At 27.0% G+C, this 12,371-nt stretch overlaps 1 protein-coding gene across 4 annotated transcripts in view; it reads right to left on the bottom strand.

The window, feature by feature from the left end:
* The window catches only part of LOC136080747 (fibrillin-2-like), a 177,193-nt gene that overhangs the window by 102,189 nt on the left and 62,633 nt on the right, over positions 1–12,371 (bottom strand). For all 4 annotated transcript variants that reach the window (XM_065797796.1, XM_065797798.1, XM_065797797.1 and 1 more), the window contains exon 7: positions 7,214–7,342. In XM_065797796.1, the coding sequence (XP_065653868.1) occupies positions 7,214–7,342 (129 nt within the window). The remainder of the gene's footprint in view (positions 1–7,213; positions 7,343–12,371) is intronic.

The raw sequence follows: 12,371 nt of genomic DNA, 5'->3' as shown, positions 1-12,371 counted from the left end.
CTTTGGAAAAAAGATTAGCCTGATTGGACCACTCTTGTGCCTCCCCCAGAGCCCATTTAATTAAAAAAAATGGCCAAAAAAGCCTATGTTTGATAGGCTAGGGGGAGGTGATAATGTAAAAAATTTTAACTGATTTTTTTTAATATAATACAGGTATTGATTTATATTTTTAAATAAAAAGGGTAGTTAAGACAGAATATGAATACTTTTGCTGTTTTATTGTGTTAAATAGTGTTAAAAATTGCAAAAAAATGAATAATTTTGCTGCGAATTATAAGAATGATAAAATACTTTGTTTTACATGTTAACTTTGTTTTTGATCAGTTATTTTCTTTTCTCTATTATATCTGTGAGATCATAACAATTTTATTCGTTTAGATTATAATAACTGAAAAAAATACTTATTACCCTATTAAATTTTATTCGTATTATTGCTGCCGAAATTTATGAATTAGCAGTTTTCTTGAATTTACAGGTACGTTAACTAATTGTCTTTCATTCTTTTTCTTTTTTTGAACATACAGTAAAATTTATTTTTGAAAGTACTATTTATTTATACATTTATCCATGTTTTATGACTTATGGTATTTTAGAAAGACATTTGAAATTCCTGATTTTCATTATGATACAAATAATGTTACATGATTTCATTGGGATAAGACAAAAGGAACTGTTATCGAATATGCTGCAGTTAAGTCACTTAATTTTTGAAAAAAGTATATTAAAAGTAAAAAATATATTTAGAGGCGATAGAAAAGAACTAGCTGAGCTGGTTGTTGGTTTGTCTTTTGGTTGTTGATTTGTCTTTTGAAGGTGTAAAAATAGGAAACCAGGAGCTGTCCACCATGCAAGGTTCTTTGGAAAAGTCATATATTATCTAAAATTGCAATTGCTTTTTAATCAGATTAAATTTGATCAAGAAGATAAACTACTTTTCGAAGAAATAAATATCATGGCGGAATTCATAGCATGTTTTTATGCATAATGGTATTTGCAATCTGGCAAAGCTATCAAAGCACCATATCTTGATATCTTATCAATACATAAAATGCATCTATACAAAGATGTTTGTGCCAAACCAGAGGCAATTGAAGCAGTATTAAAATCATTTTACAAACATTCCTGGTATCTTGATTCTACAATTGTACCTCTTTCTTTGTTGGATAAAGATGTTTCTAATGAAGAAAAAAGTAAGATTGCTTCTGATATGCTTCAATATGACATGCCAAACTCTGATTATTTTAAAATGAACAACAAATTGCTCATTGAAGTGGAAAACAAGATTAGGATTGAAAAAAGAGTTTATAATGATCCCCCAAGTTTATCATTACTAGTTGATCAATATATAATTTATGATAGAATTGGGTTGGATAAACAAAGGATTAGAGACTAGCTTACCCTCCCACCTCAGTATTGGTGCAGGCAATCAAGTTTTAAAATCTTCAAAGATTTTGCTCTATCTCTAGTTGTCGTAAATGATCCTGCTGAAAGAGCAGTTGGAATGATGCAACAGTTTGAGCACAGATACAATAAAGAAGAGGAAATTCAGAACAGACTGCTAACTGTTGATAAAGCCAGACTTGCCACAAAAAGCCAGGAAAAAAGTCTTCAAGTTTGCCTAAAAAGAGGTTGATTGACTCACTTTCTACATTGGCAAAAATGATTGAAAAATGAAAATAATTTATACAACAAACTTTAACATTATTTTAAAAAATTGTTATTTAATTAAAGATAAATCGTCATTCATAAAATTTTTTTAATTGTAATATTTAATTATACTTATAATTCGCGGCAAAATAATTCATTTTTTTGCGATTTTTAATACTATTAAAAAATAAAAAAACAAAAGTATTCATATTCTGCCTTAACTACCCTTTTTATTTAAAAATATAAATCAATACCTGTATTATATTAAAAAAATCAGTTAAAATTTTTTATATTATCACCTTCCTCTAGCCTATCGAACATAGACGTTTTCGGCGTTTTTTGACCATTTTTTTTAATTAAATGGACTCTGGGGGAGGCACAAGAGTGGTCTGATCAGGCTAGTTTTATTCCAAAGTTATTTTTAACACTAATGTCCCACATTTCAAGGGGTAGTTTATTGAAATTCAAAAATTTCCTCAAAAGCAATTACCCTAATATACATACATACATATATATATATATATATATATATATATATATATATATATATATATATATATATATCGTGTTTATTATTACCGGCATTTCAAAGTGCTGAGCCATTTTGAAATGCCGATAATAATAAACACGATTAAAAAAAAAGTTTATAACCACCACTAAAAAAAAAAAAGTTTATAACCACCACTACATAAATTATGATTACACAAAAGCAATAATGCTTTTTCTTTATCTTATACCTCCTATTATTTCATATTTAATTATTTTTAATAGTGATATCTCTATGCATGTGTATATTGTGTTAAAGTAAGTTAAACATTTGTATTTACTGAAGATTTTTGTTTACTTATATGTCCAGTTTTGTTTTAAGTATACTTTAACAACAAAATTACTGTTGACTATGATTGTGTATAAACTTTTTCTTCATAAAATAAATGTGTTTATTCTGAACATCTGTTTGTTGTTCTTTGTTTTTATTAGTTATCCTCCTTTATATATAAAGTTTTTTCAATAACAATGTCTCATATTTCATTGCTCAGTCTAGTTCAAGCACCACAGATTACCTGCATCAAATATAATAAAAAGCTACTTATATCCATGTAATACATTATATCAATTTTTTTTTTTTTGTTAATTCACCTCCCCAAGGCCAAGTAGGCCACTACAGACAAGGAGGCTACTTAATTGTGGTTATAACCCTCTCTTAACTCTATAACTCTGAATCATGAATCTTGACAAATAAGGCCACTGTGCAGTGAAACAAGTTAAGTGTGGTATTACTTACTTTTATTTAACTTTTAATTTCGAAATTTTAATTTCATAAGTTATTAATATAATTCTTAAATGATTCTTTTTTCCACCATAGTTCTTTTATCCACCATGATATTTTTAGATTAAAATAAAACATTATGAATCAATAAGATGCCACGAAATCAAAAAAATAAAAGAATTTTTGATACTTTTCTGGTGTGAAAAACAAATTGTACTACTCCCAACAACAAATTTTCTGTTACACAAGAAAATCTTCAATTTTTTTCTATTTTTATAGTTTAAGATTACTTATTTAAAAACTATTGAAATCATTATAGCTTAATTACTTCTTAATTAAAATCAAAAAAAAAATAATTGAAAAAGAAATTTAAAAAATAGTTTATATGTTGTAGATTTAATTACCAAAACTTAACTTTCAGTTTTTAGTTGTTTTGATTTTTTAGAAGCATAAGCTAACTTTAATCTCATAAGCATTTACACTTGCATTGAAACTTATGTGCTCTTCAATCAGTTCATATATCAGTTGTGAGTGAAACATGTGTGCTCTTCAATCAGTTCATATCACAGATGTGAGTGAAACATGTGTGTTTTATAATCAGTTCATATCACAGATGAGAGTGAAACATGTGTGCTTTTCAATCAGTTTATATCACAGTTGTGAGTGAAAGCAGCTAAATAATGATGTAACTTTGTGACCTTAGCTTGTTGCACAGTTGAAGAATTTGTATATGAAATTATTTGCCTGCTTGGTAGTGTGAACTTTGGGTCTACATCTGTCAAAAACTTCATGAAACTAATGTTTTTAATTAAAGAAATTGGCAAACCACAATTTATAATAACATTGGTTACAAGTAATTAAGTAACTTTTGGCAAGAATTTTTTTAAGCTATTACAACCATGATTTTTAGCACCTTTTTTAGGTTTATTTTATATATTTGTAATATTAAAATTACTCATATATCATGCTGTGACACTGGTGGTAATCAATTGTTATTTTTTTCTAGTGTTAAGTTATACTACATTTATAAACTACATTTTTTTACATACTCAGAGTTGGAACCATGAATCCAACACATTTTTTATTTTTATTTTTTATATTATCTGAACTATCATTAATTATTATTTTTCATACAATTTTATCTGTTTTTTTTTAATTTTATTGTTTTATATTGTTCAATATTTTAAGTCACACAAGCACTTTGAACACCAGCAAATTTATATAGACTTGCTAACTCATAGGCAATTATTTTATCATTTGCTAAAGATGACTAGAGCCTAATTTATGGTCCTCATTCCACCTGACCAGAAAAAATATTTACACATTTTTTTCCCCCTTCTAATATAATATATAATAGTCTTTACATTCATTGCTGGTTCTTAACCTATCCTAACAATATCATTTACAACCTATTTTTATTATCACATCTCCCAAGTCTACATAACTGGATGACTCCTTTAGCCACTTTGCGATCATTGCAGTGCATAAACAATTAAAAATATATTCTTTGTGACTGGTGAGCCCTAACTTCCTCCAGTGTACACCACAAGGAAAAAACAGACATTAGGCTATCCAGCTGAATGTGGTTACAACACTCTAACAACCTAATGACTATACTGACACTCACACACTTGTTCATTTAGAAGGTCCACAACGCATGTCAGATCAGCACTCATTAACTATGTGCTCAAAACTAAAACCTTACTTCATAGCACATCATTCTACACCAGCAGGTGGCAGTAGCTCTTTTGGCTAAGAATGAAGGCTTGTGGCCTATGTTGACTAATGTGTGCATTCGATCAATTGAAATCTATTCTGTAGGTCTTATGTCCAGCTCTGATGTGTTAGCCTATAAATGCAAAAAGTGAGTGAACTTAGTTTTCTATTCACCCGATTTGAAAGTTTGAATGTGGATCTACCAATGCATCACACTATTACACCTGTAGGCATAAACAGTCTCCAATAAGAATAAGATTCTTTTTGTGATTTTCTTAGTGATGGTCCTTGGGCTGATGTCTTTTCTCTATCTGCTGATAAATGTGCCTCTTGCGTAACCTCCTAGATCCAGGCAGAATAGAAGCTTTTATTTCTTCTCGTTGATTCCAAGTCAAGCCTTTTTCTATTTCATAGATTTCACCTTCACGTGCAGCTGCTATATCAAATTGTAATCATTTGATTCATCATCTTAAAAAAAGAACAATTCTCTTGAGAAATTGAGAACAAACGCCTATTTATTATTGCAAAAAATTGATATAAAAAGGTGCTGTCTGGAGCCAATATTATCAGTTCACTAAACCTTTTATCTTATCTCAGAAGTAAGGCTCCATAGACTTTTGGAAAATCTATAACAGCATTATTAATAAAGGTTGGTTTAAGATTCCATCTCTTATTCATAAGACTGATCTTATTACCTTTCTCAAGAATAAGGCAGAACTATTTACAAAAAACTTTTCTTATAATTTGGCTCTAGAATCTTATGGTCATACTCTTCCTTTCATTCTAATTAAGCAAGTTAACCTGTTGTTAGAACTTCATTTACTAAGTCAAATCTACAGGTTGTGGTCTAGATAACATTCCTGTCATAGTCTTACAAAAGAATTCTCCAGATCCTCTTTCTCTATGGCTGACTTGCTAATTAATGTGACTGAAAGATTTTATCATGTATTAGATGAAAGCAGAAAGGTTAGGGCTACTGCTCTTGACATATCTAAAGCTTTCCACAAAATTTGGCATGCAAGTCTTATACATAAGCTTGCTTCTTATAGCTTATCTTGAAAAGTTTTTGAGATTATCAATGCATTCCTTTATCAAAGTTATCCTCTGAGGCCAACACTCTTCCAGATTTCCAGTAACTTCTGGGGTATCTCAAGCATCTATCCTCAAACCTTTGTTACTTTTTATCTACATTTATAATATTCCTGACAACCTTACATTCAAAGTGGTTCTATTTGCTGATGATTCAACTTTATACTCCTGTTTTGATAAAAAATCTTTTGTCTTCAATAGTTTAAAAGAGGCAGCAGATTTTAAATCTGATCTCACTTCTTTAACAAATTGGAACTTGCAGTGGCTTGTCTTAAGTCCAACAAAACTTTGTTATTTACTGCAAATAGCTATTGCAATACTATCAATATTCCTGTTTTGATGAATGGCAACCCTCTCACTGAGTCCTCTTCTTTACATCTCCTTGGATTATCGATCATTACTGACCTTTCATAGAAACCATATGTACAATCAATTGCTAAATTAGCATCTTCTAAAGCTGCTTTTCTTTATTGTACTTGGTATTCACTTATTTACCATTTTCTACCTCTACAAATTTCTTATTTGTCCTTGTATGGAATATTGTTGTCGTATTTAGGCTGGTTCTTCTAATGACGCTCTCTCTTTTCTAAACAAGGTTGAAAAACATATTGTAAGTGTAGTTAGACCTGCTCTATCTGTCAAGTTTGAACTTCTCTCCTATTGTCGTAAGGTTGCATCTCATTCTCTTTTCTAAAAATAATATCATGGTTATTGCTCAAAGGATCACTTCTAGTTTTATCAACCAAAACTCATTATCACTTGACTCGTCACTCAGCAAAGTTTCATTCTTTTACTGTATCAGCCCCTACATGCTCTAAAAACTTTTATTTTTGTAGTTTTTTTTTCCGCACTTCAACCCCTTGGAACTCTGACTCATACAACCTACAACATTTCAAGTCTGTCAACCATTTCCTTGCTCTTTAACTTTTCTTTGGTTTCTAGTCCCAATTCAATTGTGTATTCACTCCCAAAAAGTGGTTGCTTGCTTTTTACTCATTACCTGTATTTTATTTACCTTTGTTTTTGTCATTACCATATTTTTTTTAACTTCTGGATCTGAATGTTGTATGCAACCAGTCATCTCAAATGTTTTTAGAGTATTTCTGACACAATTCACTGAAATTTTTTTGCTATTTCTTTGTTACTTAAGTACATCTTATGTCTAACTTGGTATTTCTTTGTTAATTATGAATCCATCCTTCATAACTATAATTTGCTAATATGTTACTTCGCATACTGCTTTTTTGATCTATTTCTGTGTATCTTGACTTTTAGATCTTTTCAAAATATTTTAAATGTGATTAAGGAATAGACTTAAAATGAATTATTATTTCACTTAAATAACTTTTGTCACAATACAATTAACATTTCAAAACAGAAAAGTTGACTTTTTGAGAGAGAATTTTTGAGAGAGAGAAAAACAATAGTTTCGTTTTAAGAAAGTTCTATCAGCTTTTTAAAAAAGTTATTTTTAAGATATTTATATTTACTTACCAATAGTTACTGAAACACCAATTGACTTTGCTCTGAAATTCATTGAACCAGTTAGTGATCCACCCAGGTATAAAAAATTGGTTTTCAAATATAAGTCGCCCAGTGATAAGACCCAATTTACAGCAGTTGCTAAATTAAACATATATATAACAATTAATTTATTATTTACTATTATTTATAACAAATACATATTAGAAAATAATGGAAGCTTAAGAAAAAAATACAATTTTGTTGAAATGTTCATACTTAGTAAAATAAAACAGTTTATAAATAATTTTAATAGTAAAAGTTAAGGATTAAAGTATTCTTGTAACCTTGAGTGGTAAAAACCTAAATTTATTTGAGCAGAATTTGCAAATTATTGTTTAAAATATGTTAAACAATGTTATACAATATGAGATTTCCTTATAAATCACTTTTTATCTACTAAAACATATCAGTTTATCATGCTGAAACATATCAACACATCATGCTGAAACAATAATAAATTAAAATGTAATATTCTGCCCAAAACGTTTTCATTTTTTTTTACAAAAAGTTAAATTTTATTTGTTTCCTAAAGAAAGTTAAATTTTATTTGTTTAAATTATGTCTTCTATAAGCTTGATTACTAATTTTCTATTCTTGAATGTATTACTTAATGGGATTAGGGTTGAGGACTGGGCAGACCATTCCATTGCATTAATTTCATTATTTCAAAAAAAAAAATTTTGCATTGGCAATATGCTTATAGTCATTGTGCCATAGTTTCATCATTTTTGTCATAATAATATCATAATTTCTTAGTGTCATATGTACTTGTATTTAAAATTGTAATTTTCATGTAATTGATAGTTTTTATATATATATATATATATATATATATATATATATATATATATATATATATATATATATTATATATACATATATATATATAAATATGTATATATATACATATATATATATATATATATATATATATATATATATATATATATATATATATATATATATACATATATATATATATATAAATAAATATGTATATATATACATATATATATATATATATATATACATATGTATATATATATATGTATATATATATATATATATATATATATATATATATATATATATATATATATATATATATATATATATATATATATATATATATATATATATATATATATGTATATATATATATATATATATCTACATATATATAGTGCACAGATATTGACTAATTTCGAAGTAATATATACAGCAGAGTGCTCATTTACCGATGAAAAAAATGAACTAAGCAATAAAAAAATAAATATTTATATAAAAAATGAAAAAATTTAAATTAAAAAAAAATTATATTTCATTGTTTGAAGAAATTCAATCTCGATGTTCAACTCTCATTGAAATTATTTAGCAATGCATAAAACTTATTTAGCAAATACATAAAACATCACTGATAATATCATACTGAAATAGCAATAAGAGAAAAAATTTTGTTTTTTTCATTGCATTTAAACAATAGTTTTTCCAAAATATAGGACTTAAAGTAAAACTCCTCAATACACAAAAGGTGCTGCTGAATAAATTTTTTTATTGCACAAAGTCCAAAAACTTATTAATTTTTAAAGCATTTAAACATATATGCACAAATTTAAAAAAAAAAAATTTATGCAAGAAAATTTAATTTGTTACAGAGCACCCTAAAGTTTGCTAAAAAAAATAGTAATTCAAACTGCAGGTAAATTTAAAATATAATTAAAAAAACATAAAACAAAATATAAAAATATTAAATGCCAAAAAATTTAGGTTGTATTCAATAATAGTAGAAAAATTAAGGAAAACATAGGCGCCCCAGAGAGGTATCAATTTTTTGCTGACTGTGCTTTTAGTTAACAGATAAATTCACTACAAAAAAAAAAAAATTCAGACTGTAAGACAAAATCTCTCTAGGTTGCCTTCTAGGGATGTCCCTGAATTGAGCATATCACAGATAGTGTATTTATGAAAAAAAGATTTTGTCTACTGTGATAGTGAATAGTAAGGAACAATTAAAACTGCGTAGCTTTTTAAAACTATTATAAATTTAGTTATTTAAATTAGTTCATTGATATCATTCTGTTTTGTTTTTTAAACTACATACTTTTTGAAACCACAAATTTCTAGTAAACAGCTAAGGTGTGATCTTACACAACAAAAAATGAGATAAAAACTATGGTTGGTTTTGTTTTTATTATAGCCTAGTTTTGTCACCATGTTGACAAAAATTAGGAACAATGTTCCTAATTTTTGTCAACATGGTGCCCATAGCAACAATGAACAATAAATGATTTAGATATTCTGTTCGTTGTAATTATCTCTTCATAATTGCATATGTTTTTTGGAGGCATACCCTTTAAAAACTAGGTACAAATTACAAAAGCAAAACTACCCTTTGAACTAGGTACAAATAACAAAAGCAATTTATATAGATTTATTAATTTACTAAACATTAGGTTATTGATAATCCATTTTATTTTAATCCAAAACAATCTTTATAAAAGACTAAAACCAATCTACCTCTGGAGTATTGGTTTTGAAGTGAGTAATTTATCCACCTTTTATCAAAATAACATTCCAATCAAACTCTAATGTCTAAAAAATAAAATGGCACCTATGTGTCTGGCACCCATGTATCTGGCACTCTATGTGTCTGGCACCCATGTATCTGGCACTCATGTATCTGGCTTTTTATAAAACTACTATTCCAAGCTATTTTTGTTGGAAGGTTTTTGCATAATTACTAAAATTAGAAAAAAAATCTAAAATCATCAGGAATAGAATCTCATTTTCAAATTAGCATTAAATCTAAGACTTAAATTAAGGTTTTATTAGAACAATATTTTCCTGAACTTGATGTTTTCTGATGTTTTAATACTTAATTCTTGACATATTGCTTAACTATCTGAACCACCATATTCTTGTAGTTTAAAAAAAAAACTGAATATACATACTAATTACATTTCATTTTTTCCACATTTTGCTTCACAACTTAATAAACTTGATATATGTGTTTAATTTTACTATGTTGTTTATTTTCAACCTATTTGACAGTACCAAACAATTTAAAAATCCCCACAAACATACACTCTGTTTTAGCTTGAAAAGTAGATTTGCTAAACCTGGTTTTTACCATAAAGACAAAATGAAATTTGACAATAATGAACATCTTTTACAATGTTGTTTTTGTGTTCTGTATTATGTTTTAAAAATAAAGTTTGAATTTAAGTTTTGATATTTAGTTGGATAATTATGTTATTAATATTGAACATAATAAATATTCAAGTACAGTAAGTATAAATGAATTGAATATAATAGGTAGAGTGGAAGTAGAGTGTACATAAATTGACTGATTTATATAGGAATAGACACAGTGGAGTGTACATTCTACAACTTAGGGTTTAGGTTTGGGCAGGCATTCTTTAAATTAAAAGAAAAGCATTTCAAAACTTATTTAGTTAGGGTTTTATTATGAAGTATGTAAATTAATAAAATTTATATGAGAAAAATTATTAAATTAAATTAATAACAATTTATATTTAAATAAGAGTGTAAATATAAGTAAAAAATGTTCATATATGCATACAAATAAGAAGAAACTATTTGTACGCACATACATAAAATACCTAACTATTATTTTTTGCTCTCCTATAGCTCTGTATAATATTGTATAAAATAACGGTGACTAAGTTAACTAAAATAACGGTGACAAATAACCTTTACAGATATTTAATTTTTGATAAATATACAATTTTAATAGCTTAACAAGTTAGTGAAGTTTTGTGGACATCATTATTAATTTGATTTAATTGTGGTGCAGGTTATATTAACATTATAATACTTTATGTTAATGGGTATTAGCTGTTATTGTTTTTAATAACAATATATATTTTTATATTTTATATTATTATATATAACATATACATATTATATATATATATATAAATATATATAAATATATATATATAAATATATATATATATATATATATATATATATATATATATATATATATATATGTATATATATATATATATATATATATATATATTATATATGTAAAATATACACTACCGGTAAAAAGCTACTTTATTTTTCAACTCTATGCAATTTTCTTCAAAAGTTGAAGCTTCTTTCATTAAAAACAAGTGTAACATTAATTTTAAGAATTTTTTCTGACATTTTGATTATATTGAGATTCACACATCTATATGTGTGCATAGTGTGTAGGTTTATCATCATTAAAATAATGAATACTTTGGGTAAAGTTTACTGTAATATTTGAGTATATTTTACTGCAATAATTAGATATATTTTGCTGTAAAACTAACTAAATTAACATTTTTTTCACTATTGTTGTTTATAGTTTTATTATACAGAAAGGTAATCGAAACATTGTTTTTGTTATATACTGTAACGTTCATAGAATAATTTTTATGAACGTTAAAACAATCTAAAGCTAAAGCATAGCTAAGTGTAGAAAAACAAGATGTTATTATGGCATTATTCAAGGGAGGTTATTCAACACAAAAAATTGCTTCAAAAACGAATGTTTCTCAAAAAGCAGTTATGAGAGGGTTGCAAAGAAAGCAAGAAACTGGATGTAATCAAAGTTGTCATCGTTTTGGGAGATCTAGAGCAATGCGGAGCCATGAAGACAAATTCATCCATGTTCAAAGTAAATGAAATTGTGCTCGATCTGCTCCCAAAAAATGTGCCAAGAACTTAATTAAATGTAGGAAACACGAGTATCTGTTTTAACTGTAAAACAGGTCCTTCGCAATTACTGTTTGAAAGGATGAGTTGCTGCTAAAAACCATTACTACACAAGCTAAATAAAATTGAAAGATTAAAATGGGAAAAAAAAACATAAAGATTGGTCAATTCATTGTTTGACCAATCTTTATGTTTTTTTCATTGACAATATGTTCGTCATTTAATTGGAGAACACATGATAAAACAATATGTGATCCCAACAGTCAAGCATGGTGATGGGTCAATCATGGTCTCAGGATGCTTTGCTGGAAAAAAAGTTAATGACCTTGTTTGAATTGAGGGCATCATAGATTAAAAAAAAAATGCCACAATATTCTCCAAAAATATGAATTTCCTTGCAAGAAAAGAATTGTGG

The sequence above is a fragment of the Hydra vulgaris genome, chromosome 05, assembly GCF_038396675.1.
Source record: "Hydra vulgaris chromosome 05, alternate assembly HydraT2T_AEP".
Classification (NCBI taxonomy): domain Eukaryota; kingdom Metazoa; phylum Cnidaria; class Hydrozoa; order Anthoathecata; family Hydridae; genus Hydra; species Hydra vulgaris.
This window is presented reverse-complemented; position numbering and strand designations above follow the sequence as displayed.